We start from the raw sequence: 26,908 nt of genomic DNA on the forward strand, positions 1-26,908 counted from the left end.
ATTACAAGTCAACAGTCCAAAATGCAGGGTCATTTAATAAAAAAATGACAGGAAAATGGAATCAATTTAGTGTGAAATTTCTTTAGTTTGAGCACAGGTGTGTGATAAAGTAATCTCAACTTGAGATCTCATAGGACGCTTGCTCTTCCGGGTGTAAAAAGAGCTGGGAAGTCGCCCGGAAGTCACGTGAGTACTTAAGTGAAGCTTGTTTTATTTTGTGAAGATATAATTTCGAAAACTTGAAAAAAGCGATATTCGTTGTTTACAGTCGCGCTTGTTGTTGTCAGAATTACAGTACAAAATTTCCCTTTAAAAAAATATGTTATTGTGATGTTATATTGTCCCTAGAAGAAACGACATTACTTTTTAATATATGCCTATTACTTGTAATTATAAATAACAATAATATCATAATATATATCGCAAAAGCCTGCATTCTCTGTGATATAGATGGTGCATTTAAATATATATATATATGCTGATAAAACTGTTCTGCACTCTTTACACAACCTAATCTTCGTTTCAGCGTTAAGTGTCACTCGACGTCTCTGTACTTGTGCAACCCGTGCTCACTCACAAAAAATAAAATAAAATTCAGGCGTACGTTAAAACTTTCTTGCGTAAACCAACGTCTTATGTCATTGAAGTTTCCCGATATTTTATGTACACGTCGTTCGTGAATAGCATTACGGCACTTCCCACACAACGTGGGCTGTGGATGTGGCAGTGAAGCGCTGCGATTCTCACTGAATACGTGTCTTCATTTCGCCGTTCACTTACAAGTGTAGCTGTGGTTGGCTTTCCAGGTCTCCATCTCGCTGGGTAAGGAGTCTTTTATAAAAAACCTCTTCCGCCTGTTCTGTCGAAAACCGAGGCAAGTTAGGCAGCTCACAACAGCTAAAGCTAGCTAACATTAGCTAACCTAGGTATGTTTTGACAGAAGTACTCGACACGTAGCTGCTATAGTCTGATAAACTACCATGCAAACTGCAGTTCGTTCATATGTATTACAGGTTATACAAGTGAAAAGCGCCCAGTCTATTGCCCTGCCTATTATTGCTGGTATTTTTCTAAGCTAACTTAGTGCAAAACAATCTTTAATGGGTCAGTGTGTCAAGTCCAAATATCGCATAACACTGATAAGAAGAAGACACATGATGCAGAGCTTTCAAGCGACAGCAAAACTCCATATATCTATTTAAAACGTTGGCGTCAAGTCTGTTTGTTTTACCCAGAAGCTGCTTATTTAATTTGATGCTATTCCATTGTTAGACTAACCATGCATTGCTTTCTGTGCTCATCACAGTGGTCCTGAACTTTCAGTGCCATGTTTGCCAGGTTGGCTTCCTGCTCTCCTCTGCCATTCAGAACACGGCAATCAAATGTGTGCCCAGTCTACATCAGAGCCTTTTCCCAGGCTAAATGTAAGTGATCAGCCAAGTGCTTCATCATACTAGGCTTGTACACAAATCTCAGGATCACTTTGATATGTGTTGGTTCTTCCTCGGCTGCCTATGCTTGTTAAAATGTGACTGTTTTCTTTATTCCCCGCAGTCGTTCTCCCTCGATCCCATGGGAAGTCCTTTGCACACCGCAGTGAGCTGAAGCAAGCCAAACGCGTTGTAGTGAAGCTTGGTAGCGCTGTGGTGACGCGTGGAGATGAATGTGGTCTGGCACTGGGACGACTGGCTTCAATAGTAGAGCAGGTAATAATGTTGATACAAAGTGTCTTTTATAGAGGAATGACTGTTCCTATGAAAAGAGATCTTAAATGTTATTGTTTCTGTTCCATCAGGTGGCCATGCTACAGAATCAAGGCAGGGAGATGATGATTGTTACGAGTGGTGCTGTGGCATTTGGGAAGCAGCGACTGAGACATGAGATACTGCTGTCTCAGAGTGTCAGACAAGCTCTGCATTCTGGACAGAACCAACTGAAAGACATGGTGAATAAGCTTTAACAGAAGGAACTTGGACCCACTATTTTGTAAATTTTGACTGTATAACAGTGTGCTGATTTCTTTCTTTCCAAATCTTGTTAACTTTGTTTAAATCTCACTGTCTTTCAGACAGTCCCAGTTTTGGAAGCAAGAGCCTGTGCTGCTGCTGGGCAGAGCGGTCTGATGGCGCTGTACGAAGCTATGTTCACCCAATACAGCATCTGCACTGCACAAGTATGTGTTTCACGTTTTGCATAGAATAAAATACCTACAGCATCTGACTAAAATGTCACATACTTCTTCACATTTCTTTCCACCTCCTTAGATTCTGGTCACCAATCTGGACTTTCACGATGAACAGAAGCGCCGGAACCTGAACAGCACGCTACATGAACTGCTGCGTATGAATATCGTCCCGATAATTAACACGAACGATGCTGTTGTTCCACCCCCCGTTCCCAACAGTGACCTACAGGGTGTAAATGTGGGTACACCTGTTTTTGCATGCAATGTTTCCTTTGCACCTGAGTGAGAGAGGGAAGCTTTTGAAATGTAGTAGAAACTGAAGTTGTTACTGACCTGCACGGTGTTTTTTGCTTAATGAAAAATTGGTTTGTGTTTCAGGTAATAAGCATCAAAGATAACGACAGCTTGGCTGCACGGCTGGCTGTTGAAATGAAAGTAGACCTACTTATTGCCCTGTCTGATGTCCAAGGTACAGATATGACTATTTAAATAATATTTTCTTTAATTTGCATTTAAGAATCACAGTAATGGCCAGTATGTAATTTGTTTAAATGTGTAGATTATGTTTATGTTTGTATGTATAATAAATGTGAACCAGTTACCTAAAACTATATGAAAGATGCATGAAATAAAAACAAATGACCAAATTAACCAACAATTTCTTTGTATTTGTACAAGTGAAAATGATTTATATTGGTAATTCTAATCTTTTGTATTATTATTATTATTATTATTATGCATACTATTATAGCAACTGCCATATATGCCATTCATGCGTTGCTTTTATTCATTAATGATTGCCAGGTAGTCAGACATTAATAGAAGACTTTATACAAACAGGCAGGTTGCGTTTTTGTTAAATCAGAAGATATCTATATATGTGTGATTTATTTTTCTTATTTTTTCCTCAGGCTTATACGATAGTCCGCCAGGAACAGATGATGCCAAGCTCATTGATATATTCTATCCCGGAGACCAACAATCTATCACATATGGGACTAAATCCAGAGTTGGTATCGGCGGCATGGAAGCAAAGGTCAGTGTGACAGATAATAGTTCATCTCACTATATGTAGAGGCAGAGTTGGTTCAGTAATGAAAATGTTGCATTACACTAAATCATGTTGTGTGGCTCAGGTGAAAGCAGCCCTCTGGGCACTGCAGGGTGGCACCTCAGTAATCATTGCCAATGGCACAGACCCAAAAGTCACCGGTCACGTCATCACAGACATTGTGGAAGGGAAGAAAGTTGGCACCTTTTTCTCTGAAGTGAAACCTGCAGGTACTGGGTAAAACCACTCAGACAGAGCATTTGAATCTTTTTGTTGTGGTTTGAGGATTTATGCTTGATGTTGGTGTTATTGACACCACCAGGCCCAACTGTGGAGCAGCAGACAGAGATGGCACGACATGCAGGCAGAACCCTGGCCTCTCTGCTCCCTGAACAGGTAACTAATATCCTAATTAGTTGCACAGGGTCACCAAATTAAATAAGTTCTACATCTTAGTGACAGCAGTGTCAATTAATTTTGAATTGTGTTGATCACATCTATGTGTTTGTTTTTTCAGAGAGGGGAGATCATCTGCTGTCTTGCTGAGCTCCTTACAGAGAAGAAAGAAGAAATTCTTAATGCAAACAGGAAAGACATGGAGCTAGCAACAACATTAGGTACAGAGGCAGAGAGCTGGCACATGGATTAGCGTAATCCATACCTGAATGTAGTTCTGTGACTCAGATACCACTGTAGTCTATTTTGGTAGGAGTCATTGGGTTGTGGCATCGCGTAGCAGAGCAGTTATTCCTGCTTGGCAACACGTTTCTCTTTATTGATTGATGCGCCAGCATTTATATTCATACTTTACTCTTATAGGTCGTCTGTCCCAGCCTCTGATCAATCGCCTGAGTCTGTCAACAGCCAAGCTGAACAGTCTTGCCATTGGCCTGCGTCAGCTCGCCGTTTCCTCCAGGAACAGCGTCGGCCGGGTGCTGAGGAGGACTAGAGTGGCCAACAACCTAGAACTAGAACAGATCACAGTCCCCATCGGTGTCCTGCTGGTCATCTTTGAGTCTCGCCCTGATTGTCTGCCACAGGTCAGACCATCTCTGGGCCGTCTGGAATACTTTTTTAGAGTCTTTGGTTTTATATGTGTTCAAAAAGAGTGACATTTTAAATGCTATACTTCAGGTGTCAGCACTAGCAATTGCAAGCGGAAATGCTTTGCTCCTGAAAGGTGGCAAAGAAGCTTCCAACACCAACAAAATTCTACATCAACTCACTCAAGAGGCCCTTTCCATTCATGGTGTAGCAGATGCCATTCAACTGGTAAGACTAAAAATCATTATAGAAATATAATTTTAGTTTCCTGGTAGTATTTTATTTGTTGTGATACACTAAAAGAATTTGTGCTGTAGGTGAGCACACGTGAGGAAGTTGAGGATCTGTGCAGACTGGACAAGATGATTGACCTGATCATTCCAAGGGGCTCGTCTCAGCTGGTCCGGGAAATCCAGAGGGCAGCCAAGGGCATTCCTGTTTTGGGCCACAGTGAGGGCATCTGTCACGTCTACATCGACAGTGATGCCAGCATTGACAAAGCTCTTGATGTTGGTAGGTTTTTAATTGCATTCAGCTCCAGTCTATTATTTATCACTAATGCAAACTGACTGGTTTTGAATTATTGTACAAACTGTGTTTCTTTCCAGTGAAAGACTCTAAATGTGACTACCCTGCTGCCTGCAATGCCATGGAGACTCTTCTTATTCACAGAGATTTGCTGCGTACTCCTGTGTTTGACCAGATCATTGACATGCTGAGAACAGAGCAAGTAAGAAACAGGATTATTTGGATGTATGCTTTGAATGAGATTCAGAAATAGGAAAAACAGCAAGAGAATTTAACACTTTACCCACGTCCATAAATACAGTAAATTACATTTGTTTGTTTTTTATTCTTTAACAAACTATTGGTTATTGCTTTCTTACAGGTAAAGATTCATGCTGGTCCTCGCTTCGCATCCTATTTAACTTTTAGCCCATCTGAGGTCAAGTCTCTGAGGACAGAGTATGGGGACCTGGAATGCTGCATTGAGGTGGTTGACAGCATGCAGGAAGCTGTGGACCACATCCACAAATACGGCAGCTCCCACACTGATGTCATTGTTACTGAGAATGAAGAAACAGCCGAGCAGTTTCTGCAACAGGTGGACAGCGCCTGTGTATTCTGGAACGCCAGCTCTCGCTTTGCTGATGGCTACCGCTTTGGCCTTGGTATGTATTTACCTTCAAGTGAACCTAAACTACCACTATGTTGAAAATAAAACAAGGTATTTAATTTTACTTTGTTTATTTTGCAGGAGCTGAGGTTGGTATCAGTACAGCACGGATACATGCCAGAGGACCTGTAGGTTTGGAGGGACTTTTGACCACCAAGTGGGTCCTTCGAGGGGAGGGACACACAGTGGCTGACTTCTCGGAGCAAGGCAGCATGAAATACCTTCATGAAAACATCCCTGTGCCCCAGGGGAGTTTCAATTAGAAACCACTGAACAACATAAAGTAACGTGTTTATTTAGAGGTTTGTCTGTAGCGTTTCAACTCACAAGCTGCTTTCACAATCCTGTTTAGGTCTGTTTTGTTGGGTGGTTGGAAGAATGGAGGCAACTTTTATCAGACAACCAATATCCTGGTTTTGTGAACCTATGAATCCATGTGAAACCCAAGAAAATTGACTGATGGCTAAATGAGAGAAAACTGTAAAAGTAAAACAGAACTTAGGACTGGACAAAGCGCTTTTCACTTCAACGCCATTTTTGTAATTGCATCAAACTAAATCATTGTTCCAGCTGTGATTTTCTAAGTTATTTTTCTACATGCAAACTCTCCCTTGATCTTGTTTATGCAGGATCTTGTTTTGGATTTACTTTGCTGTCTTTCCTCTTTGCACAGATAATTTAATAAATATGGTGTACAGTTCTTTAATTATAACTTGTGGAATTTTATGTGTCACAAAGCTTTTGGTGAAAAATCTGTCTATTTCCCCCCAATGAAGGTCTTTATTTTTGTAATTTTTTGTTTTAGTTTACTTAATCCATACTATTTTTTTATTCAAGAGTGGGAAAGCAGCTGTTGGTATATAGCCTGATTTCAGTTATTACTTTATTTAATTGATAGAACTGAGTTTTTAAATAATAATCTTTTGATTACTAATGTTAGGACTCACCACAACTGATCATCTGCCTCCCTCTCATCCTCTCCCGTGCATCCTTTTCTGTCACACCAACTCTCTGCATGTCTTGCTTCACTACATCCATGAACCTAGTCTGTGGGCTTCCTCATTCCCTCTTACCTGGCTGCTGCATCTTCAGCATCTTTTGTCCAGTATGTCCACTACCCCTCCTCTGCACATGTTCAAACCATCTTAACCTTCTTCTCCAAACTTTATCTCTAAAGTTCTCAACCTGAGCTGTCACTGATAGACAGGATTATAAATCTGTATATCTTTGTCAGTGAAAGTGAGCATTTTCATCTGCCACCTCCAGCTTCACCCCTTGTCTTTATGCCAGTGCCACTGTCTCAAAACCGTACATTCAGAACATGTTCAGGCCTCTGAACATGCCTTCATCCTCTCCCCTGCCTCTGTCTTCTTAAATATGAAGTTATAAAGTCATTTCTACAGAATGCACTGCAATGCATTATGTTTAGCTGTTTCATTATTTGAGAGTGTAAACACTTTTATCAGAACTCCCTTTGTTTTAAGCACAACTGATGACGTATTTGCTGTGGGCGGGGTTACATGTCGAGCAAGGCTTGCCCGGTCACCTGTCTCAGCTGTCAGCTGTGCTAGATCTTAAAGATGGCAGGAAATAAGTCTTATACTATAGTAGAATATTTCGGTGGCGAAGATGGCTACCGCTGTGGTTACTGTAAAAGCCAAACGGGAAACTTCTCTCGTGGTAAGTTGGGGATGAAGTGTGTGTGTATATGTGTGTCTGTGTGGAGGATAGCCGGGGTTCTCTGAACTGGCTTGTGCTAATGACCTAGCTCCGTCTACTTTCTGGCATAATAGCCGGCTAGCTGTTTTTTGCACTGCACCTATCCCTAATGTCAGTGTATTTGAGTATGTTACATAGACTGTACGCACACTGCGAGTGTAAATATTATTTACCGTTAGCCTGACATCATTTAGATAGGTTTAAGGTTATTGACCTAGCTCAGTTTTTAGCCGTTAGCTTCTAGCCTAGCTTTTGCTTTCTGGGAAACGGAAGAAGGCTTGTAGAATAAATCAGTTAAGGTTATTGTTGAATGTTTTTTCTGTAGGACAACCATGTTTAACTTGGGTGTAACAATGCAATTGTAGCATGTTAGCAGTAGATTTGCAGTAGCACCAAGCTAATAGGTAGTCTCTTAAACAGCAGGACGGAGAAGCAAGGCTGCTGTCCTTAGAAAGTGCAGCTTTCTCTTTTTTGTTATTTGTGATGTGACGCCGAGTTTAGGAAATCCAGGATATTTTATATTTTACGTGGTTTAAAAGTCGTATAATATACAATAGGTGACAGCGAGCGGCGCATGTGTTATAGTACTTTCTCACACTTTGTTTTGGTGTAACAGGTAATGTAGATGGTACTTGGCATTACTTTTTCTTGCGAACTCTGTTCTCTAGCTGTGAGTGACAGAGGGATAACAGTGTACTAGTTGAACAGCCTAATTATAAATGCTGACACGTGACTATATTTTGGAATATTTAGTAAAAATGAGCCTCGATGATGCAGCGATTCATTTTACTCTTACTTTTTTAAAAGATCTCACTTTTACATAAAAATGAAAACTGTGTGAGAAGGTAAGAGGACACACTGGTGTCATTGATTTGATCTGAGCAGGACTGAGACAGGTTGACTATAATTAGGGAGGTCCCAGTGTAGTCAATGAGCAACTGGGCACATGGCCTGCAGACAAGAGCTGATGTCTAATCTAAAGTAAGAGTGTTAATCTGTTCCTGTTACATCATATGGATACGACAGCTTGCAGTGAAGAAGGGAGACTTTACTACCTGTGTAATTCTTGTAACTATGTAACAGTGCTACAGGGTTGGAAGTGGATGCAGGTCAAGCGTTATCTCATGTTTTACTCTCACTGGCATCATTTTATTTTCCTGGAAAGATGTGAAACATCTTATGCTGTAGATGCATGGATTATGTATATAGTAGCAGTGCGTCTTTACTGTAGACTTTTCTGAACAGGTGCGTCATATGATGTTTTCCCTTGGTGTGATTGGTGCAGTGATATTATCAACAGTGTTGTCAGATACAAATCAAACGCAACTCTTCACAACAAGAGCACAACATCTGCTCTCATCTGTGTTATTGTGTCTGTCATGCCTGAGTGAAGGCTGAAGAAGGGATCTGGTGTGAGTGGTGAAAACACACTCCAGGTGTGCTGTGAGCCACTGTACTCTTATCCCGCCTGCACATGGAATCCATTCTTTGTATTTTAGACTCATGAGTCCTGCCTAACAAATTAGCAGGGCTTTTTGATGGCATGTATTATGTTCAAATAAAAGGAGTTAATTAATCAGCATAAGTTAAGCCTTTTAAGTTCATTTTATATGCCCATTATTGGTTTTAATGCACATGTATATGAGATTGGGACATTTCTGCAATTTCAGAGGGTGTGATCATTTTACAGTCATAGGCCAGAAATATCTGAGAGACTAAATGTGTAGGCCCTAAGCCTTTTGTATTTAAGCATAACTTCTCTGGGGTTTTAAACAGAGTGAATTTCAGTGCTCTTTATTTTACCACTGACAGATAAGATAACTGAAGATCTATGTAACAGAAGGGGGGCGGGGGGGGGGGGGGGGCCACGACGACAATGATTTGAATAATGCAACATAAGAAAAAAAAAAAAGATTTTCACATACTGTTTACACATTTATTTATGATGGCGATTCAGTTGTATAGACAGTCTAGAAAGTTTTCACAGGAACTTCATGCGACCTGTGAAAAACTAAGGTCACGTCATGATTCATTTGTAGAATCATCATATTGTAGCAGCAGTAACTTGAAGGAATCATTTTCCATAAGAAAAATTATATGATTTTGTCTCAGTCTTTTCACATTGTTTTGGAGGAATTCTTCTTTGCAACGTTGCTTCAGTTCACTGAAGTTTACAGTCATTAGTTTATACCCAGGCCCCTGTAATGTCCCACCACACCGTGTGAATTTGGAGGTCTGGACTGTAACTGGGTCACTGCAGTGCCTTTATTTTTTTTCTTTCTTTGTCAGCCATTCTGCTGCTTATCGCTTTGCATGACTCAATTGCTACCAACTTTTAACTGGTATGTAGACGGCTTCACATTTAGATTAGATTAGATTAGATAAAACTTTATTAATCCCTCGGGTGGGTTCCTCTGGGAAATTTGTTTTCCAAAAAGCACAGCACCGACAGAAGTTACAGAGTTAAGAATATTATATATATATATATATATATATACACACATATATAAATACAAAGACATATATAGATAAAATATACAAAGGGGATAAATAGAATAAATAGGAATAAAAATAAAAATAAAAATACAAGTGAATTGCACATTTCAAGTATGGAGTCTATTTGCCTCTTGAATACTTGAGTATACAGAGGAGTTTATAATCAGCTCAGTGATTGGAAAGTAACCAGGTACAGTGGCTGCAAAAAGCCAAACACCACTGCAAAACATCCCCTCCATCACTGTGCTTGACAGCTGGTATGAGCTGTTTACGCTGATATGTTTATGCTAATATTATGCATTATGGTAGATATTTCCACTTTGGCCTCATCATTCCAAAGAACACTGGTCCAGAAGTGTTGTGGTTTGGCCAGATGCAACTTTCAGACATAAGCTGTGCTGCAACATTCTCTTGAGAGAGAAAAGAGACTTCCTCCTAGTAATAATAATAATAATGGATTGGATTTATATAGCGCTTTTCAAGGCACCCAAAGCGCTTTACAATACCACTATTCATTCACTCTCACATTCACACACTGGTGGAGGCAAGCTACAGTTGTAGCCACAGCTGCCCTGGGGCAGACTGACAGAAGCGAGGCTGCCTAGTGATCTTTCCAAAGAAGCTATACATGTTCAGTGGTTTTCTTTCTGTACTGTATTGAACATTTAACACATTAACTGAGGGCTGCAGACTTTGAGATGTATCTCTTGGTTGTTTGCCTTTTCTTCGACTTTGGGATGAATTTGTTGAGACTTCCACTTTTGGGACAATTAACACACACCTGAACACTCCAGACAAGCAAACTGCCCAAATCTCTGCTTTGATAGCCTTGGTCACACTTCCTGATGATCATTTAATCAAGTGATTTGTATAGCAGCACCTGACTGCTACTTCTCACCCTAGATCCTATGGAAACAATAAAGGTGCACTTAGTTTTTCACAGTACTACAGAGAGTCCTGTGAAAAGTTTTGATGTGTGTCAGACATAAAGAAAGCCTGCAGTCTTGCCACTGTGTCTGTTGGAGACTCATCTGTCATTTTGTGGTTCACTAGTGGAGTTTTGCTTGGACTCTAAGCATAATTTTTTTTGGAACATAGGAAATTATACTCGACTGAGAGGTTGGTGTGTGTTGTGTGAACTTTTTACCGGTTAATTACCTCGGCTGTTTTAAATTTAAATGGATTGTTTTCTTGCAATAGAAGCTTATGTTTTGGTTTGTTTATGCAGGCTCCAAGAGTGATAGGAAAGTTGAAAGTTGAAAGGAAGAGCTCAGACCTCGGCTCTGGGAAGAGGGATCTGATCTGGCTACAAATGATAAATTTGTATATTTCCATTGGGGCCTTAAAGTACTGTGGGAATGACCCTTTGGAGACAGTGTTTTAAACTGGAACAAAAATGTGGACCTACCACAAGTCTCTCAACTTCTTGACAGACTAGCCTGACTCGTTCTCCTTGTTTCCGGTTCAGTTTTATCATCAATTTAAACACAGAAGTATTATCTCATTAACAGTTTTTTCCCCGTCCGTTTCGGTTTTTGTGAATAAAAGAAAAGGCGTTACCACTTTTATGACCTTAAGTCTGATTGGGCTTAAGGTGAAGAGACTTTTCATACATAACACTGGCTAGGCTTGTTGCCATATTTTCAACGATTGCCATTATATATAAAAATGTATTTAAATCAATTATACATTTTAAGGAAACAATTTGATTAATTATTTGTTTTGTTTTGATTGTAGGGATGTGGTCCCACACCATGACAGTACAAGACTACCAAGACCTCATAGATCGAGGATGGAGAAGGTAAGTAGCTACTTAGTATCCTGGTTTCAGCCAGTGGTTTCCTACTTCCATTTGAAACCTTTTCTCCTGAATTCAGTTTAAAAATGGAGTTGTGACTACTTCAAATAAAAATTAATAATTTATTGGCATACTTTTTGTTTTTTCTCCCAAAAATCTTGTCCATGTTTTCATTTTCAGAAGTGGGAAGTATGTTTACAAACCCATAATGCAGAAGACATGCTGTCCACAGTATACCATCAGGTAATTTTATTAACTTGCCCTTTTATGAGTCATGCTTTAAGTAACTTAAGATCTGATAAGACCAAAAAACCTAGAATACACAAGGGTTGTTTGATCTATGTTGAAGAAATACGTTAATTAAATGTTTGCTTTAACAACCAATAACCTTTACCTTGTATCCTTTCTCAAGATGCCACGCTCTGAAATTTCAGCCTTCCAAATCCCACAAGAAAATCCTGAAGAAGATGAACAGATTTATATCCAAAGGGGAGCTGCAAAAGGGGCAGGAAGATTGTGCAGGTATGTATAATATATGAGGTATTAACACATCCATTCATAGTCTCTATTGGTGTACAGTTCGTGGAAAAAATGGCAATACTCTTTAAGCAGTTAGTGCTCTGCGACTGCATATGTGTTGTAGTTTGTAGTGTGAAGCACTACACAGGCTTGACTTGAGATTGAAACTTAATAAATGTGTGAAAATGACTTGAGTCTGTAATGTATTCATGGACCACAGGTTTTGATATAAATGATTCTGCGAACAGCAGGCAGATTGAGATTTATGGGTTTACACAGGAGTATGGCTGTTCCTCTCTATCAGCTCATAAGAGCTCCATCAGTTGCAAAGCTCACAAACTGTGCAACATTTCATCAGAGACCCCTTCACAGCAAGGCTTTTTAACTGCAGGTTGTCACAGAGAGCAGTCCTGGTGCATGACTGCAGATCAGTAATGTCATATTCTGATGTCAATGATCAGGCGTAAGTAAGCACCCTGGTTTAAAGTACAGTTAGCATTGGGTGCTCATTCAAAAATGAATTCAATTCAAAACAGAAGAGAAGGGTAATTTACAGTGTGCTGTCTGGTGTAAGGAATATTGATTTCCTGCATTATAGGTGAGCCAATGGACTCAGTGTGTGAAGAGGCAGGACCACAGGAACTGAGGAAAGTACATTTAAAGTGCACCGCTCTCACAGACATTCAGAAGGATGCTACAGAGTTTCCATCTACCACAGAAGTTCAGAAGGAGGCAGCAGATGCCACACCTACAGGCTCGCAAACATCACAGAATGATCCAGTGTCTGTACTGGCTGGGACAACAACATCCGCAGCTCCCAAACCAGGTAGGAATCATCTAAACTAGTGCTGTACTTGCCGTTGCTCGGGGGGGGGGGGGGGTTATGTTAGTACTATAATTAGTTATCTCATTCTATTCTATGTGATCTATCAATCTAAACCTGGAGCGGCAGTTAATCAGATGATCATAAAAAATGAAACTAAACTTTTAAAACAATGACATAAATCCCTATATGAACGGTGGAAGCAGCTGTACTATGAAGCCTCAGCAATAAGCAGTGCAGGGTTTTTACCTCTCTCTGCTCTCGGCTTTGTTGTGTGTCCACCTTCTCACACATAAACGGGCTGAAGGTGATATTAATCGAGTTGACGGGGTGTTATTATTTATTACCATCAATGCAATGAAGCTTCCCAGTAAGTGTGAAACCGAAGCGGATAATTTCACGTTGACATTATTCTAAAGTTTTAATAACCCACTAACTAGAAAGGCCGGTTTCTGGGTTATGTGCTTTCAGTCTTGGAGCTCTTCTAAGAAAGCCGCGTTGTTGTTAGGTTACAAAAATACTCGGAGCACACGTGAACCGAGTGCTCCGAGTCTCCACAGTCTACTCCAGGAAGGACCTAAGAACGGGATTAGATCAGTCTGGGATTTCAAACAGTTTGATTGTCAGTGACAGCTATGGGTTGACACTTTTTGTCAGGGACAAAGAGGGAAGTAATGCTCTTTAACTGAAAATGCTGTCAGCACAGCAGGGGAGAAAAAGCTGTAAGCAGAGCGTTGTTTTTTCACTGTAGATGCTGAGCTGTCAACACTGAACTTCAGATACAGAAAGCAGATCTTGCCACCAGAAAAACAATGGAAACAGACCTTAAAAATGGACTCATCATACAGAGTATTAATGTAGCATTTATGTGGTGAATTTTTATTCTGGCTTGCTATATAAGTAGTTTCCCTTTAGTGTTTTTGGAATTTCTTTGCAGCAATTAAACTTAATTTGGATTTTTTTTAAACATTGCAGCTAAGACAATTTGAATACATGATTACTTATTAATTTGTTTAAATGTAGTCAGCTACAACTAAGCTAATAATAAGCCACCTGTGTCTAATCGAGGAATCCTTAGCTGTTTGTACTTAATACTTAATGGCTTCTTTGGTTTTCTGTTTAAATTTATGCTGTCTCTACTATATCCAATGTGGCCTCATGCTGTGCTCTGCACCAACTGAAGTATCAGATCTTGCCAGAAGGTGTCACTGTTCACCTTGTAACCCAGGCTTCACATTGCAGCATGTTGGTGAATGAGGGCACTGTTTGAGTGTGTGTCTGGTTTGGAATTATCTATGTTCTCCTCCTTATTTTCCAGAACAGGATATCCCCTCAATAATGAATTAATAACACTTATAGGGAAGAGATAATAAACTCCCATTAGACAGAGGAAGTGGCGTTTTTAACAACCTTTAATGTTTTAGGCTTCAGCTGCTTTTTTCCTTTCCAACTCTGATGAGAACGCCATCCAGCATCATTAACTAAAAGGCAAGAGAGGATGTTGGAGAAATATTATTGTGCAAAATTTTTGTAAATCATGCAATGATTATGAGAAAGGCACTTAACTCAAGGGGTGAACCAGTGTGGCTTTTAAACAAGATCAACAACTTGGTAATGAAAACGCATAATTTGTTCCCATTTTTTTTGGTGAATCTATGAAAAATGTCAAAGATAATATAGCTTGACAAGAATAAAATAGGATTTTTAGACCAACAAGGTGAGAATTTTACCACATTTACCAAAAACCTGAGAAAACTAGGGGGGCAAAAGAGAAAGTGGCAGACCTAAAAAAGAAAACAAAACTACAGCAGGAGAACAGTACATACTGAACCTTAAGAAATGGGGGGGGGAATCCAACAAACACCTGACACAAGACCTGAGAGATGCATTAGGGCCTTCAGTTGTTTACTGCTGTTCACCAAAGCCTTATTAGAAATGGTCTCTGTGGAGGCGGGGGTATTGTGAAGCCATTTTTTAAAGGAAACCTGGAGAAAAGGCTGAGGTATGCCAAATTACTCAAGAATTGGACCGAAAATCGGTGAACAAAAGTCACGTGGAGTGATGAATCCAAATTTGGGATTTTTGGTTTAAATCATCATCAGTATGTACAGAAGTAGGTCAAGAATGAGATGGAAAAGTGAGTGTCTACAGCTATTTGTGGAGGCTGTGTCATGGTTTGGGGCTATGAACACAGAAAAGTATCACCAGATTTTGATCCAGCGTCTGATTGGAACAACTTCATTTTCCAGCAGGAAAATGATGTCAAGCACGATACTAATGCTGTAAACACCACTCACTGGAACACTATCAGTCATGGATTGGCCTCCCCGGAGCCCAGACGTCAACATTTTCGAAGCCGTGTGCGATCATGTTTTTCACCGTTAGCAGAAAACAGCTGGACCTCTCTTTCCTCTACTTTTATGACTAATGCACTTTATAACTTTGGGGAGTTTCCAGTTACCAAAAACTGAAGCGGAACCAGTTTTAATTAGAGCAGAGAGTTTAAGTTGGTAGTTTCTCAAGGGTTATACATTGCAATAAATGCCACTGCACACGCAGAACAGAGACGACAGTATCCTCCGGCCACTGTAAATCAATTCTGACTTGTGTGCTGCATGTTTACGTATAGGAAAGCAGTATTTCACATTTCTAGACAGCTTACACTGAGTGTATCTTCTGAAAGCCATATGTGCGCTCGGGGAAGCATGGATAGAGAATGTCATAGATTTTATGAAGCGCTAACTGCTGGAGAAAGTGCATCTGTCTTCCACAGGAACTGATCTGTCAGACTTTATCTTCACCACAGCTGCATATCCTGTCCTTGGGAGTACCTATTTTTTTTTTTGTTTTTTTTTGTGTTTGTGAGGCTAAGAGAGAAAGTGTGTGTCGATGCTGAGAGTGTAATTACTGGGAGAGAGAGGCACATGGACAGAGTAATCATGGATAAGGGTTGCTGTGTTTGTGGTTGAGTCAGTGTGATGAACTCGGTCCAGGCTGTAGTTCCTGTTGTCTGCGTGACCACTCTTCCTTGACATTGGTTTGTTTATTCTAAAAGAGGTAAACTATGTGACCACGCTACCACAGCCACAACTCTGTTTACACCAGAGATGATTTCTTGCAAGTGCAAACTTCCTTTCGCACCGCTTTTCATTTCCAATAAAATGCTAATGTGGCAATCTTGAGATGAAATATTACGCTGTTAATTTTCTTAGTCACTACATTTATGTGCTCCTATCGCCCCCGACGACTCGACAACAAATCATTTAGAAGAAGAACACAGTAAGCGATAAATAAAAAAATACAAAAATATTTTTTAGTTTTAGTTTATGCACTGCAAATGTCATTTCATGGTTTTAGCATATTTTATAGCATAGCTTCAGTTCTGTATTTACTGTTCACAGGATGCAATCTGCCATACAGACACAGGACCTTGAGACAGCTAAAGCTGAATGCTGTGAGTGATTCTTGGCCAGGATCAGTTTCTCTCTCCTCTGTCAGGATCAGGCATCGGGATCTCTCGCTCACTCTCTCTTCCTTGTGACCTCACCGGAGGGGGGAGTTGGTGAATGAGCTGATGGTGGCAGCTGGCAATATGACAAGCAGGAAACGGCTCTCGTTTCCTTATTGCTCCAAACAGGATGTGGGCGTGTAAACTGTTGACATGGGATGCCCGGAGAGCTGAAGGGCTTGGCAAGAGCCCAGGAGGTTGTGGTGGTAGAGGAGGAGAAGAAGGAGGAGGAGGGGCAGCAGGATGAGAAGAAGGGACAGGCAGAGATTTAGTAATTTCAGGAACTGTTTCTGTCAGTCGTGCTGATAGAAGGAAAAAAATGCGTGGGTTGTGTTTTATTTGCGATGTACGATGAGCTGGTCCACTCATTTATTTTCCCACACCAGCAGACCTGATTGTTTTATTATTAGGTTGGGGTTTTTTTGTTATCGCCTAAAAAAACTTTCAAAAAACATGCGATAGCTGCCCATCACTTTGACTCCAGTAGCACATAGAATATTGTTTCATGGCTGCCAAAGCAATGATTTAATGTAAAGACTACTGAGGTAAGGATGGTGATTACCTCAGTCCTCTTTGATTTTTTCACTGAAGCAAGCATGGTAACCCATTTGCCTACATGGTCCAACACATTCTGCCCCACATTTGAGCCTCATCGGTTACAGCGGCTCAAAGTTAAAGCCTTTGTTACTTTTGGTTTATTCTTACCGAAAAAGCAGTCTGAAACTGAAAATGATCATTCTCCCCGAGTTCAGTTTTTAAACTGGATCTTTTACGTCCGTGGCATATTCTCACCATGTCTTTGCATAAAATGAAAGCATTAATGCACATTCAGTAAACCTTTGACATTTCTCCTTCTGTCTTGCAGGGAATGGAGCCGATCCTAGCCGCCCGCTGTGTAGGAAGGCCAAAGAGTTGAGGAAAGAGCGGCGTCTTCAGAAAGAACAAATGAGGCAAAATGGCGACGCCGTTTCCTCCACTGTCTCTCCTACCCAACCAACTCCTAGTCAGAACAACCAATCAAAAACATTGGAAGACTTCATCAGTGAATCATTGCCTGAAAACTCCGCTCATTGCCTTGAGGTGAACAAAAATATTGTGGAGCAAACTTTTGTTCCTCTTTTTTTTCCTGTAACTTTAAACAATCATTAACGTATTTTGATGATTCTGTCATTAAGAAATAGTGTTCTTAGTCTAGCTTTCAGGCTTTGTAATGTTTGGACTTAGCTAGCTCGAACATTTGGTCTCACAGAGCTCTTCCCCAGCTCCAGTGACTTCACATGTGTTTATGTGTACGGATAGGATAGCTAGCCAAAGCGGAGTGGAAAAACCACCTCTTCCTACTTCGAATTCAACCAAATGACAGGCACACCACACAAAATGGGTTGCATTACTCTGCTGATGACATTAAAACCACAGCACCCAGCTCAGCCAGTATGAGAAGACATGGAAATGAACTTTTGGCAGGCAGGAGAACAATGTAGAAGAGAGATCCCTGGCTAAGCCTCCATCTGAGGTTGGTAGAGTAATGTCATTCCTGGTCTTGACCAAGATTTAAGCCAGATGCAGTGATGAACCAGGCAGTGTCTGTCTTTTGTCTCCGTACCCCGTGAGACTAGACAGCTCTTTTCAGTTGGATTCATTTGTTTGCTTGGAATTATAATTCAATTCTCTTTAGAGGCCACGCACACAATGTTATCCGATGCAAATGGAGGTTAATTATATGTTTTACAAGTCATACAATTTGGAGAGGCTTCTACTTGACCCATTTAGCTCTTTATTATTATTATTATAGAACATAGAGCAGGGCTGCAACAGATTTCTGGCTAAGGAACATTTTGAATCATTAGCAGTTCAGCAAATCGTTCTGATGTTGTCAGTTGGACGTGTCTTGTGTTGATCCTTAAGTGTTGTCACACCAGTACCAGATGATTATTGTGTTTACACTAGAGCAATTAAGTGAAGTCAAGCTCAGTTTCTTCATAAACACATCTGTTTAAGATGTCACACTCGAGAATACACTGCAGGATACATAAAAAAAACCCCTGCAGGGTCCATATAAAACGTGGAAATGGAAATTTGGTGATTTAGCATCTTCACTTTGGCTTTGCTATAAGATCACCGTCGCTTTCTGCAAAGCTTCGTTGTTTATATTTCTCTTTTGCTGCGATTGATTCTGCGTCCTTGGACGAGCTCACTACTTTTGCAGATCAGAGAGATGAGTCATAGGGACAGGGAAGACGAGTTTAGATGACCGTGCAGTGCAGCCGGGGTTCTGCATGCCGCCACTTGGGGTCAGTGTGACAACGTGATACAAATCCCCTCAGGCACCTCTGGAAAGTATGGAACTGCTCTTCCCCTTAAGAGTGCCTGTGTACAGCCTCTACAGTTTTTTTATATTTCCATAGATGTTCTTTTATCCCATTACTTAATATGCAGTGGTTTGGCAGTCAGTTTTCTCATCTGTCCTTTTACTTATAACAGTGCAAAGAAAGGTCTTGAGGGTTCATGACAAAATATTATTAAGATGCAACACTTTTCTTTAATAAATTTTAATTAACTAAACAAAGTGCAGTTGTGTTGTTTGGCTTTATTTGAACATTCTTAAGCAATTTAAGTTGGTTTTGAATTTCAAGTCTGTTTTGAGAACTGGAAATTTCATTTCCATGCTGTCTGCTAGTGGTGCGAGTTTCCCCCATTTTTTTTTTTTTGAACTTATCAAAAATATATATCTCCAGATTAAGAACAATATTAAGACGAGCAAACTTGAGACGTTCAGCATCTCTGTTTGACTAAAGGATGCTGATGCCAAATGTTCATATGAGAGACCTAAGAGTTAAGTTCCAAGCCAAACAAACCCCAAGTTCAATTCATCTGTCGTGTCCTTCCAGGGGATTTATATGGCACAGCCTCTGTGGCCAACAAAAGCTTCAAAATGAGGAGACAGTTAATTAAATGGGGCCGGACGATGAGAGAAGGATCCTTTCATTTTTTTTATATTAGCATTGGTCAGTTTTTCTTTCCCCGTCTTTCTATCAAAGACTTTTCCTGATCTTCTCTGTTGAAGTTTGAGCTTATCATATATGCCTAGTTGGATCCACTGCTTCATAAGTACACATGTGATGGATGCATCATAATTTTTCTATGCACCTTTCATTATTGTATGTAAAAATTAACCTGTTATAATTTATTAGGCCACTTAGGTTGCCTAATTGTGTTCTTATACTAGGTTACCTGAACTGTGGTTTTAATGTTTGTCATGCTTTTGATGACATGGCAGAGCTGGAGAAGTGCTCTGCCATTTATCCCCATTTATCCCAAAAAGCACATTAGCAAATATGTTAATGATTATATTTAGAGCAACTTGTTTGTAATATTCTTGTGTCACAAGAAAGATGGACATAACACACCCACTTTCATGAAGCCACATCTTACACAAACATCTTTTAAAAACGAAAGATATTTGTGTGTGTGATTAGATTAGCTAGATTATATTTTATAAAATAAGATTTTTCTCCAAAGGATTCACTACAACTTGAGCTTAAGGTCTCGTACAGCTGTCATAGGTGAAAAGAAGCCTTTGATTAAAATGAAATGATATCTTAGGAATTGTAAGTGCTGTGATTTATTTGCAAAAGATGGTTTTAAGAGGGTGTGCTTATGTCAGTCTTTCTTCCCTTTTGTGATCTTTTTTTGTTTTGTTAGTTTAATTGTTTAGTTTTTTGTTTCTTAATTGGGCATTTTCAATAACCACTTATGCTTTTCTCATTGCTTCTTACATTTTATTGTTAACTCTTGTTTGCCCATATTCTTTTTGAAGGTGAGGCTAGTGCGCTCCAATCCCCCTAGCCCGCAGTTCAAAGCTTCTTTCGACGCCTCCTACCAGGTGTACAAACTCTACCAGATGGCCATTCACAAGGACCCTCCTGACAAACCCACCGAGAGCCAGGTCAGAGGGTGGGAGGCATAGGTCAACCTTTTCTAGGGGTACCCAGGGAGGGAGGGAGAGGGTCGACAAATGTGGGGACCTAGAAAGGAAATAAAAGGCTTTGATGTATTCCATTTTTGTACTTATTCATACAGGAATATCATTCAATTCAATCATTTAAGCATCATTGCATTTGTATAACTGAGTTCGGTCACTGAAGTTTTAGAATTAGACTTGAATGGATAAATAATTTGTGTTGGAACTTTGAAACAAGAATTAAGTTAAATAGTCTTAAGCATCTGCTTGAATGAGGGGGAAAGTGAATTAACATGCTAGTATTAAAGAGAGAGGGTATGTGTATAAATGCGAAAGTCAAAGGGAGAGGAAATGGAGGGGAAAATGTTTCCATACGCCAGGGTTGAGAGCGGTGTTTCTCCAGGTGTCTGACTTGGCCCTTGGTCGGCCAGCCGGGTCGTTAGTATTGAGCTGTTTTTAGTTTGGGGGTTGAGGTAGTTTGTCAGCTGACCCCTCCCGACCTTCACACATTTACCCTGTCTGTGTCTACTGTCACCCTGCCCTCACGATAGTTTCAGTTTCTGAACTAGAGTATGATTTGAATTTGGAACTGGAGCTCGTAGTGTTTGTGTGGTTTTAATTTTCTTGCGTGCGCTCAGTTCAACCTTGTTTACCTTTTTGAGGAGAGTCTGCGGTGTTGGACACGAATCTGTACGCGTCCCGCTTAGATGATCCACTCAGACAGACTTCTGCTGCTCTGGACCTCGCACGCACTGACGCTGGGTTCAGTCTGGTATTCCCAGTCCTCTTCAGCCAATCTGTGGTAATAGCTGGGTGGTGCACTAGCCTCATCCTCAAGTTTCTCATTACGTTATTGCTGTGAAAATACACCATCAGTCTCCTAGATGCCGAATGTTTGCTTGCGCTGATATTTGTGTGCCTGGCAATCTGATTTGAATAAACCAGTAACCGAGTGCTGTGTTACCAGCTTTTCTCAAGGGCTAGGAGACTGATGCCAACGCTATGATACCAAAGTGACTACATAACGCACTGTTGATTCCAGCACTGTCCACGTCCTCCGCCCTCCCTTTTCTAGCTGCTCACTGTCCTCGTATGCATTGTTTATCGTTGTAAAACCTCCCTTCACCTCCCCTCCCCCAACACCCTGTGCTTGAAGGTGAGGCTAGTGCCAGTGAACTTTGAGGACCCTCAATTCATGGCGTCGTATCAGCAGTCGGCAGCGCTGTACGCCCAATACCAGATGGCCATTCATGGTGATGACTCCAGCGAATGTAGTGAGAGTGAGGTACTGCATGATTATTATTCCACACCTGGTTGGGAGCTGCTGCACACGCTTGTTCAACGTTCTTGCTGCTTTTTGACCTTTTCTTTCTTTTACATACAATACAGTACAATTTTATTTATATAACACGTTTAAAACCAGGGGTTGTTAGATAAAACAGGCACTTTGAAAATACTCTCTTACAATTAGTAGTAGTAACAGCAATATTCATTTTTGTACTGTATTTTGGGGATTTTGTGGTCTAAATGAATAGTCAGGGGTGTACTGGGATTACAACAATTTATTCTGTTCATCACCAGAGCATTGATTGGACCTTGTAAAAACATAAAGAAATGTGTCTGTGTTATAATTTTTAAATTTATATATTATAAAATTGCTGTAAAATATATAAAAGGGCATGGAAAGAGTTTTTCCCTAGGTTTGTTTTGCAGCGAATGAGTAGGAATCATTGTGAATATAAATCCTGACCTAAGCAGTGATAATAATTAATGAAATGCATTAAATTATATGTATACACACCAGGTTTCTCCACGTTCTATATCAATAAACGAAGAGAAAATAAAGTCTAGTCAGGATGCAGAAACTGCTGGACAACCTGAGAGGGCCTTTTGTCCCTCTGGGCTGGAAAAACAGCCTCCTCCTCCTCCCCCTCCTGCCAGCAGGCCGCAGTAAATTACTGAATTCTCCAACTTGTAAAAGTAAGGTAATTAATAAATAATAAAAGCTGTCAGATTGGGCAGACTGTGGCAGATTCTTTCCTAGTGCCATAACCTTAGCTCTATCAATAGAGCGCATGTGTTTGTGCACAGTCTTAGCTCAGGGTAATAACTGTAGTGTAGTTTTAAGAATTAGACTAATAATATCTTCAAAATATAAAATGAAAATGTTGTGCTAAAAACTCTGATGTCTGTTGAGTTTCCAGAAATAAAGTTTTTTATTTTATTGGTTTTCCATGTCGGATAACCACATGTGTAGTGTACAAGCCCAGGGTCACATAAGATTAGGTAATTACTTTCAAATGCAGCCTCATTAATTGTAATTTACCTTCACATCTGTAGTTTAGAGTGGTAGAGAGATGCCTACGCTTTAGATTGTAACAACACAGTTATTATATGGGCTGTAAGTAGTATGAGAGTATGTGTGGAATACACTGCTTTCTGTGCTTCATGGCAAGTCTGTATGGTGGACATAAGTCATGTTCACACCACAAGATGTATGAAATGTGGCTGTGGCACTGGGACCAGAAACATGTTTGTACAAGAAGTTGGAGGGGGGGGGGGGACTTCTTGGATGGGCTGTACCTCACAGCACGCCATATTATAGGTGAGATAATTTCAATAAAAATGCTCCAAAATGCAACAGCATCACAAACATGTTCAAGAGATCTGGCTCAGTGAATCAAATTAGCTACAGTAACACCTAGTCAGCACCCAGCTGTCACTCAAATGCACCACACTCCTAATTATAAGTATGTTATAAAAATGCATCTAATAAAGAGGGGGGATTAGATACATGGTCTAAAACATTAAACTAGTTAATTTCTTCTGGGAGAATGTTTGGGATTGACCAACTGACATGGCTTGAAAAATGATCCCTGTGTGGAAGGGGTGTTTCGTCCATTTACTCCAGTGTTCAAGAATTGATAGCATGACATAAATAACAGTTTGTTTTCGTAGCTCTTTTACCCCTTTCTGAAAACTTGGGACTGAACTTAACTCATCTGATAAAAGTTTCTAAAGTCTTAAAGCTAGAGGTGTCGCTGCTTTACCTGGCAATCATTTGGTCATAATGTAACCTGCAGCTGCCAGCTAGTCAACCACTTTTGGTGAGTGAAATGATCCTACTTTTTACTTGGGTAGCAGCTATCCTTGTCTGTGTGATACGTACAGTCTTTGGATCTTGCTAACCAAGCTTCCTAGTTTTTTCTTCTTCATGCACCAAAAAGACATGACAATAGAAATAAACATAAACATGGCAGTTGCCATTTTACAGTGAGACAAAAGAATACGTGATACTATAGACTTGGATCAATTTCTTATAAACAGTCTAGGGCAGTGGTTCTCAAAGTGTGTGGAGCGCCCCACTGGTGGGACGCAAGTTACCTGGCAGAAGCCATGCAGAACTAATGCTTAACATTGGAATCACTTTTACGGCGGAACAAAGAAATTTGCAGCAGTTACATTAATAATTTCCGAATCATCAACCACATGTTCGCACTTTTCAGTACACTTCTTTATTGCAGCTGTCGACTTACACACACGACTGCAGCTTTTCGGCTATAGCCTACACACATCAACAACAACAACAGGACCTAGTTCATTCTGTTTTAAGCAAGCGTGATTGGGGAGGCCACTTCCTCTCAGCCCTGCCACAGCTCTGCAGTCAAAAACAGGCTCACTGCAACCACTAAGAGTGAATAGTATTAAATTCTCACTAAATTAGATATTTTTCATCTCTGTTCACAAGTTTCTAGATTCCTTTTTTATAAGACTAAAACTTAACTTTATTTTTCCATGTTTGGCAATGTTCACATTCTGTTTAACTTGCTGCTTTTTTGAATAAGTGGTGCAGACTAATGAAGCAGTCTAGTGACAAAAGTTACAAATAGTAGTTTGAAATAAAAGTTGTTTGTTTAAAACAAAAATTACTGAAGGATTCATTGTGAATGAGTTTGTTATCCAAATAAAATTGCAGCTAGGCTTTTCTGCCATTGTTTTGTTAAAACGGGGCGTGAAAATATTTCTTCCTGCCATGTAGGGAATGATGTAAAAAGTTTGAGAACCACTGGTCTAGAGGATTGACTCAGATTTAGAGCCTGTGTCAAGTGGTCACCGGAGGAACTGCAGTTTTTGTAAAATCCACTTTGGCTTCATTTTTCAACCCCTGACGTTGCTGCTCGATTAGGACACGTTTTTGTCTTTGGTTGCTTTAATACGAACCCTGAAGTAAAGCTAGTCCAGGGCATGTTTGATTGAACCTGAGCGACTGTGGTTTGACGACTTTTCTTTTCTCCAGTTGCGCTACAGTAATTTTATATACAGGGCCAGGCCTTAATTGTTCCCACTCAAACAAATTTGACTTTATTTTACCCCTAGTTGGAATACTGTGACACCCACTCCCGAGCCCATAACACTACTGATTTTATTGTCTTGCCCGTCAAGCTCCTGGTAAACTCCTCTTATTCCCAGAATCTTAGACCATCCCCCATCTCCCTCCACCTATTGTCCTGAATAAGGGAAATTCGTTGTTGATGGCACATTTTGGTGAAATGCCATTTGCCTGCTGCTGCTGCTACTTAGGAAGTTGATCCATTTAGCATTTGTTTAGGTATTTATTAATCCATTAAAGTATTTCCTCGGGATAGGATCTAGATTGTTGTCAGCCTATGTTTGAACAAAGTGATGGGAGACCTTCTGTGTGCGTGCAAGCTGAACTACCTTGCCAAGATTGTTCAATCATTAGACAGTAAGATGTCCTAGAGGGTAATTGCTTTGTTTATTTTAGGATGTATGCATTTCCTGTCATGCCACAAGTGAAAGGCAGCCAGACGTTTTTCTTTCCGCGTCCAGTCATTGTTTCCTGACAGAGTTGAAGCCCACACTGGCAATTATTTAGATGCATGCACATACAAACACTCTCGCTGGCACTTATTGGTCTTAACTGTTGTGCTGAGCCATGACTCTCAGTTCCTGCACATGTGGCTTTCATTTTCAAGAAAACAAACCCTGTTAAATCTGTATTTACTCTGCTTGATGGCCAGTACTTTTACCAAGGCACTTGGAGAAAAATATACGGAAAAAGTTGAGACATGGCAGTAACAGTCATCCGTAAAATGGAAGAAATGATTGAAATTTTGGCACAGACTATGTCAAAGCTATTTGCAACATGGTTATGCATAGCAGAGACATTCAATAACACCATCTAAACCACATTGCCGTTGTCCACCCAGTTCCTCGTATTATCTGGAACTGCTTTGAACGCCTTTAAAATGAACAGGGACGCATGTTTGTGAAGGAAAAAAAGAGTGTTAGACATTTAAAGGGTGAAACCTTGTTGCTCAAATAAGTACAGTACAATTTTAGAGAGTACAGAGCACAATGACGAGAGGTCTTAGTAGCAATTAGGCTTAAGCAGATGCGTGTGTTTATATGCAATCTGTGTGTGTGTGTGTGTGTGTGTGTGTGTGTGTGTTTGAGACGGCTTCTTGCACTCCTAATCGTACACAGATGAGTGTTTGCTGTAAGAAAGGGAGAGTTTGAGAGGAAGTGATGAACTCCATGTGTTCAGTCATTGCTCTGAATAGAGCGTAGTTGATGTGCTGTTGTATTAAGAGATGGAAGCACAGGAGTAGCTGTAGCTGTTTTCATATGTATTCATGCCTCAAGTGAGTGCACTCACACTCGAGTTTGTGTACGTGTGTCAGCCTCACAGAGCTGTTGTTTGTCAGAGAACAAACAGGGGGTCGACCCTGCTGTGCTCCAGGAGAGTGATTTCAGGCAAACCAAGCTACACTGCACTGTTGGTTAAAAGAAGAATTAGAAAGAGGGTCAGGAGGTATTCAGAAAACACACATATGCAAATTTGCATGCATGAGTAAAAGATCACACATATATTTTCCTAATCAAATCAGGATTTCACCACAAGGTCAGTGTGAGATTCTCTCTCACACACACTCAGCAGCACACGTTGTAGCTTGGCCTCTACAGATGATGTCATCTAATAACTGCAGCTGTTGTTCACTTGCTAAACCATTTAGTTTAGTTTTTTTTTTGTGAGTTTTTAACAAAAGTTTCATTTGTGCCCTTCAGCAGTACTGCACAGTGGGAGTCTTTGCTGTTGGTAATTTGTCGACTGGCAGAGCAGTAGTCACTGCAGAGGTAGGAGTGGAAAATTACATTCTACTGGCATGGCTACACAGGCGAGAGGATTTGACATGCAGGTTTTTTGCATGAGCGAAGATCATTGTCGACTCAACAGATCTTGTCATTGCACTTCTGTTGGAACATGTTAAAAAAAACTGTGCAACATACTTTTCTGTTTAGTAGAGGAATTGGGGAAAAATGTGTAGAAATGCATAGTGTTGTCCAAAGATCAACCTAAGCTTATGGGGTTGTGTAGTGGCTTTGAAGAGGAGACTGTAAAGTTCCACTAATATTTGGGAAGTTGCAGGGTGAGAATCATCAGTCCATAGATTTCTGTTCATCCCCACTTCATCTTGGTGTGAGGTTGGGTCCCGGGGAAAGGCATCTTGTTGTAGTATTCAGCACCGCAGGGGACAAGGTTTGTGAGAATTTTATAGCCCACATCAACACCCCTCTGCAAGAGCTGTGTGCACCGTTGCAATG

At 40.4% G+C, this 26,908-nt stretch overlaps 2 protein-coding genes across 6 annotated transcripts in view; both read left to right on the plus strand.

The window, feature by feature from the left end:
• The first annotated feature begins 167 nt into the window (after positions 1-167).
• Positions 168-6,169, plus strand: LOC102787098 (delta-1-pyrroline-5-carboxylate synthase-like). Of its 2 annotated transcripts, none has more exons than XM_087850331.1 (17): positions 168-186; positions 1,307-1,424; positions 1,555-1,706; positions 1,796-1,945; positions 2,069-2,173; positions 2,265-2,423; positions 2,564-2,654; positions 3,097-3,221; positions 3,322-3,466; positions 3,559-3,632; positions 3,754-3,853; positions 4,056-4,276; positions 4,371-4,508; positions 4,598-4,793; positions 4,889-5,010; positions 5,170-5,452; positions 5,539-6,169. In XM_087850331.1, exons 2-17 carry the CDS (start codon positions 1,328-1,330, stop codon positions 5,718-5,720), a joined length of 2,340 nt encoding a protein of 779 aa, XP_087706457.1. In that variant the 5' UTR covers positions 168-186; positions 1,307-1,327; the 3' UTR covers positions 5,721-6,169. The 2 variants fall into 2 exon arrangements, with proteins under 2 accessions (XP_087706457.1, XP_006799025.1); XM_006798962.3 differs by lacking the exon at positions 168-186 and adding an exon at positions 664-822.
• A 783-nt stretch (positions 6,170-6,952) lies between these two features.
• The window catches only part of ate1 (arginyltransferase 1), a 51,788-nt gene continuing 31,832 nt past the window's right edge, over positions 6,953-26,908 (plus strand). For 2 of the 4 annotated variants that reach the window (XM_087850332.1, XM_087850334.1), the window contains exons 1-7: positions 6,953-7,137; positions 11,410-11,473; positions 11,651-11,713; positions 11,883-11,992; positions 12,588-12,815; positions 17,186-17,400; positions 20,138-20,266. In XM_087850332.1, coding sequence (XP_087706458.1) covers positions 7,038-7,137; positions 11,410-11,473; positions 11,651-11,713; positions 11,883-11,992; positions 12,588-12,815; positions 17,186-17,400; positions 20,138-20,266 — 909 coding nt within the window. In that variant the 5' untranslated portion in view covers positions 6,953-7,037. Of the gene's footprint in view, positions 7,138-11,409; positions 11,474-11,650; positions 11,714-11,882; positions 11,993-12,587; positions 12,816-17,185; positions 17,401-20,137; positions 20,267-21,437; positions 21,567-26,908 lie in introns of all 4 variants that reach the window. The other 2 variants (XM_087850335.1, XM_087850333.1) reach the window with 2 other exon arrangements.

This window comes from Neolamprologus brichardi, chromosome 13, assembly GCF_056152115.1.
Source record: "Neolamprologus brichardi isolate AB-2024 chromosome 13, ASM5615211v1, whole genome shotgun sequence".
In the NCBI taxonomy this organism is placed as follows: domain Eukaryota; kingdom Metazoa; phylum Chordata; class Actinopteri; order Cichliformes; family Cichlidae; genus Neolamprologus; species Neolamprologus brichardi.

Excerpts from the sequence above, each read along its gene's own strand:
- LOC102787098 (XM_087850331.1), top strand. The coding sequence starts at position 1,328 with ATGTTTGCCAGGTTGGCTTCCTGCTCTCCTCTGCCATTCAGAACACGG. Across the intron at positions 2,655-3,096 it reads TGCCCTGTCTGATGTCCAAG|GCTTATACGATAGTCCGCCA; the intron begins GTACAGATATGA and ends TTTTTTCCTCAG. Across the intron at positions 3,633-3,753 it reads CCTCTCTGCTCCCTGAACAG|AGAGGGGAGATCATCTGCTG; the intron begins GTAACTAATATC and ends TTGTTTTTTCAG.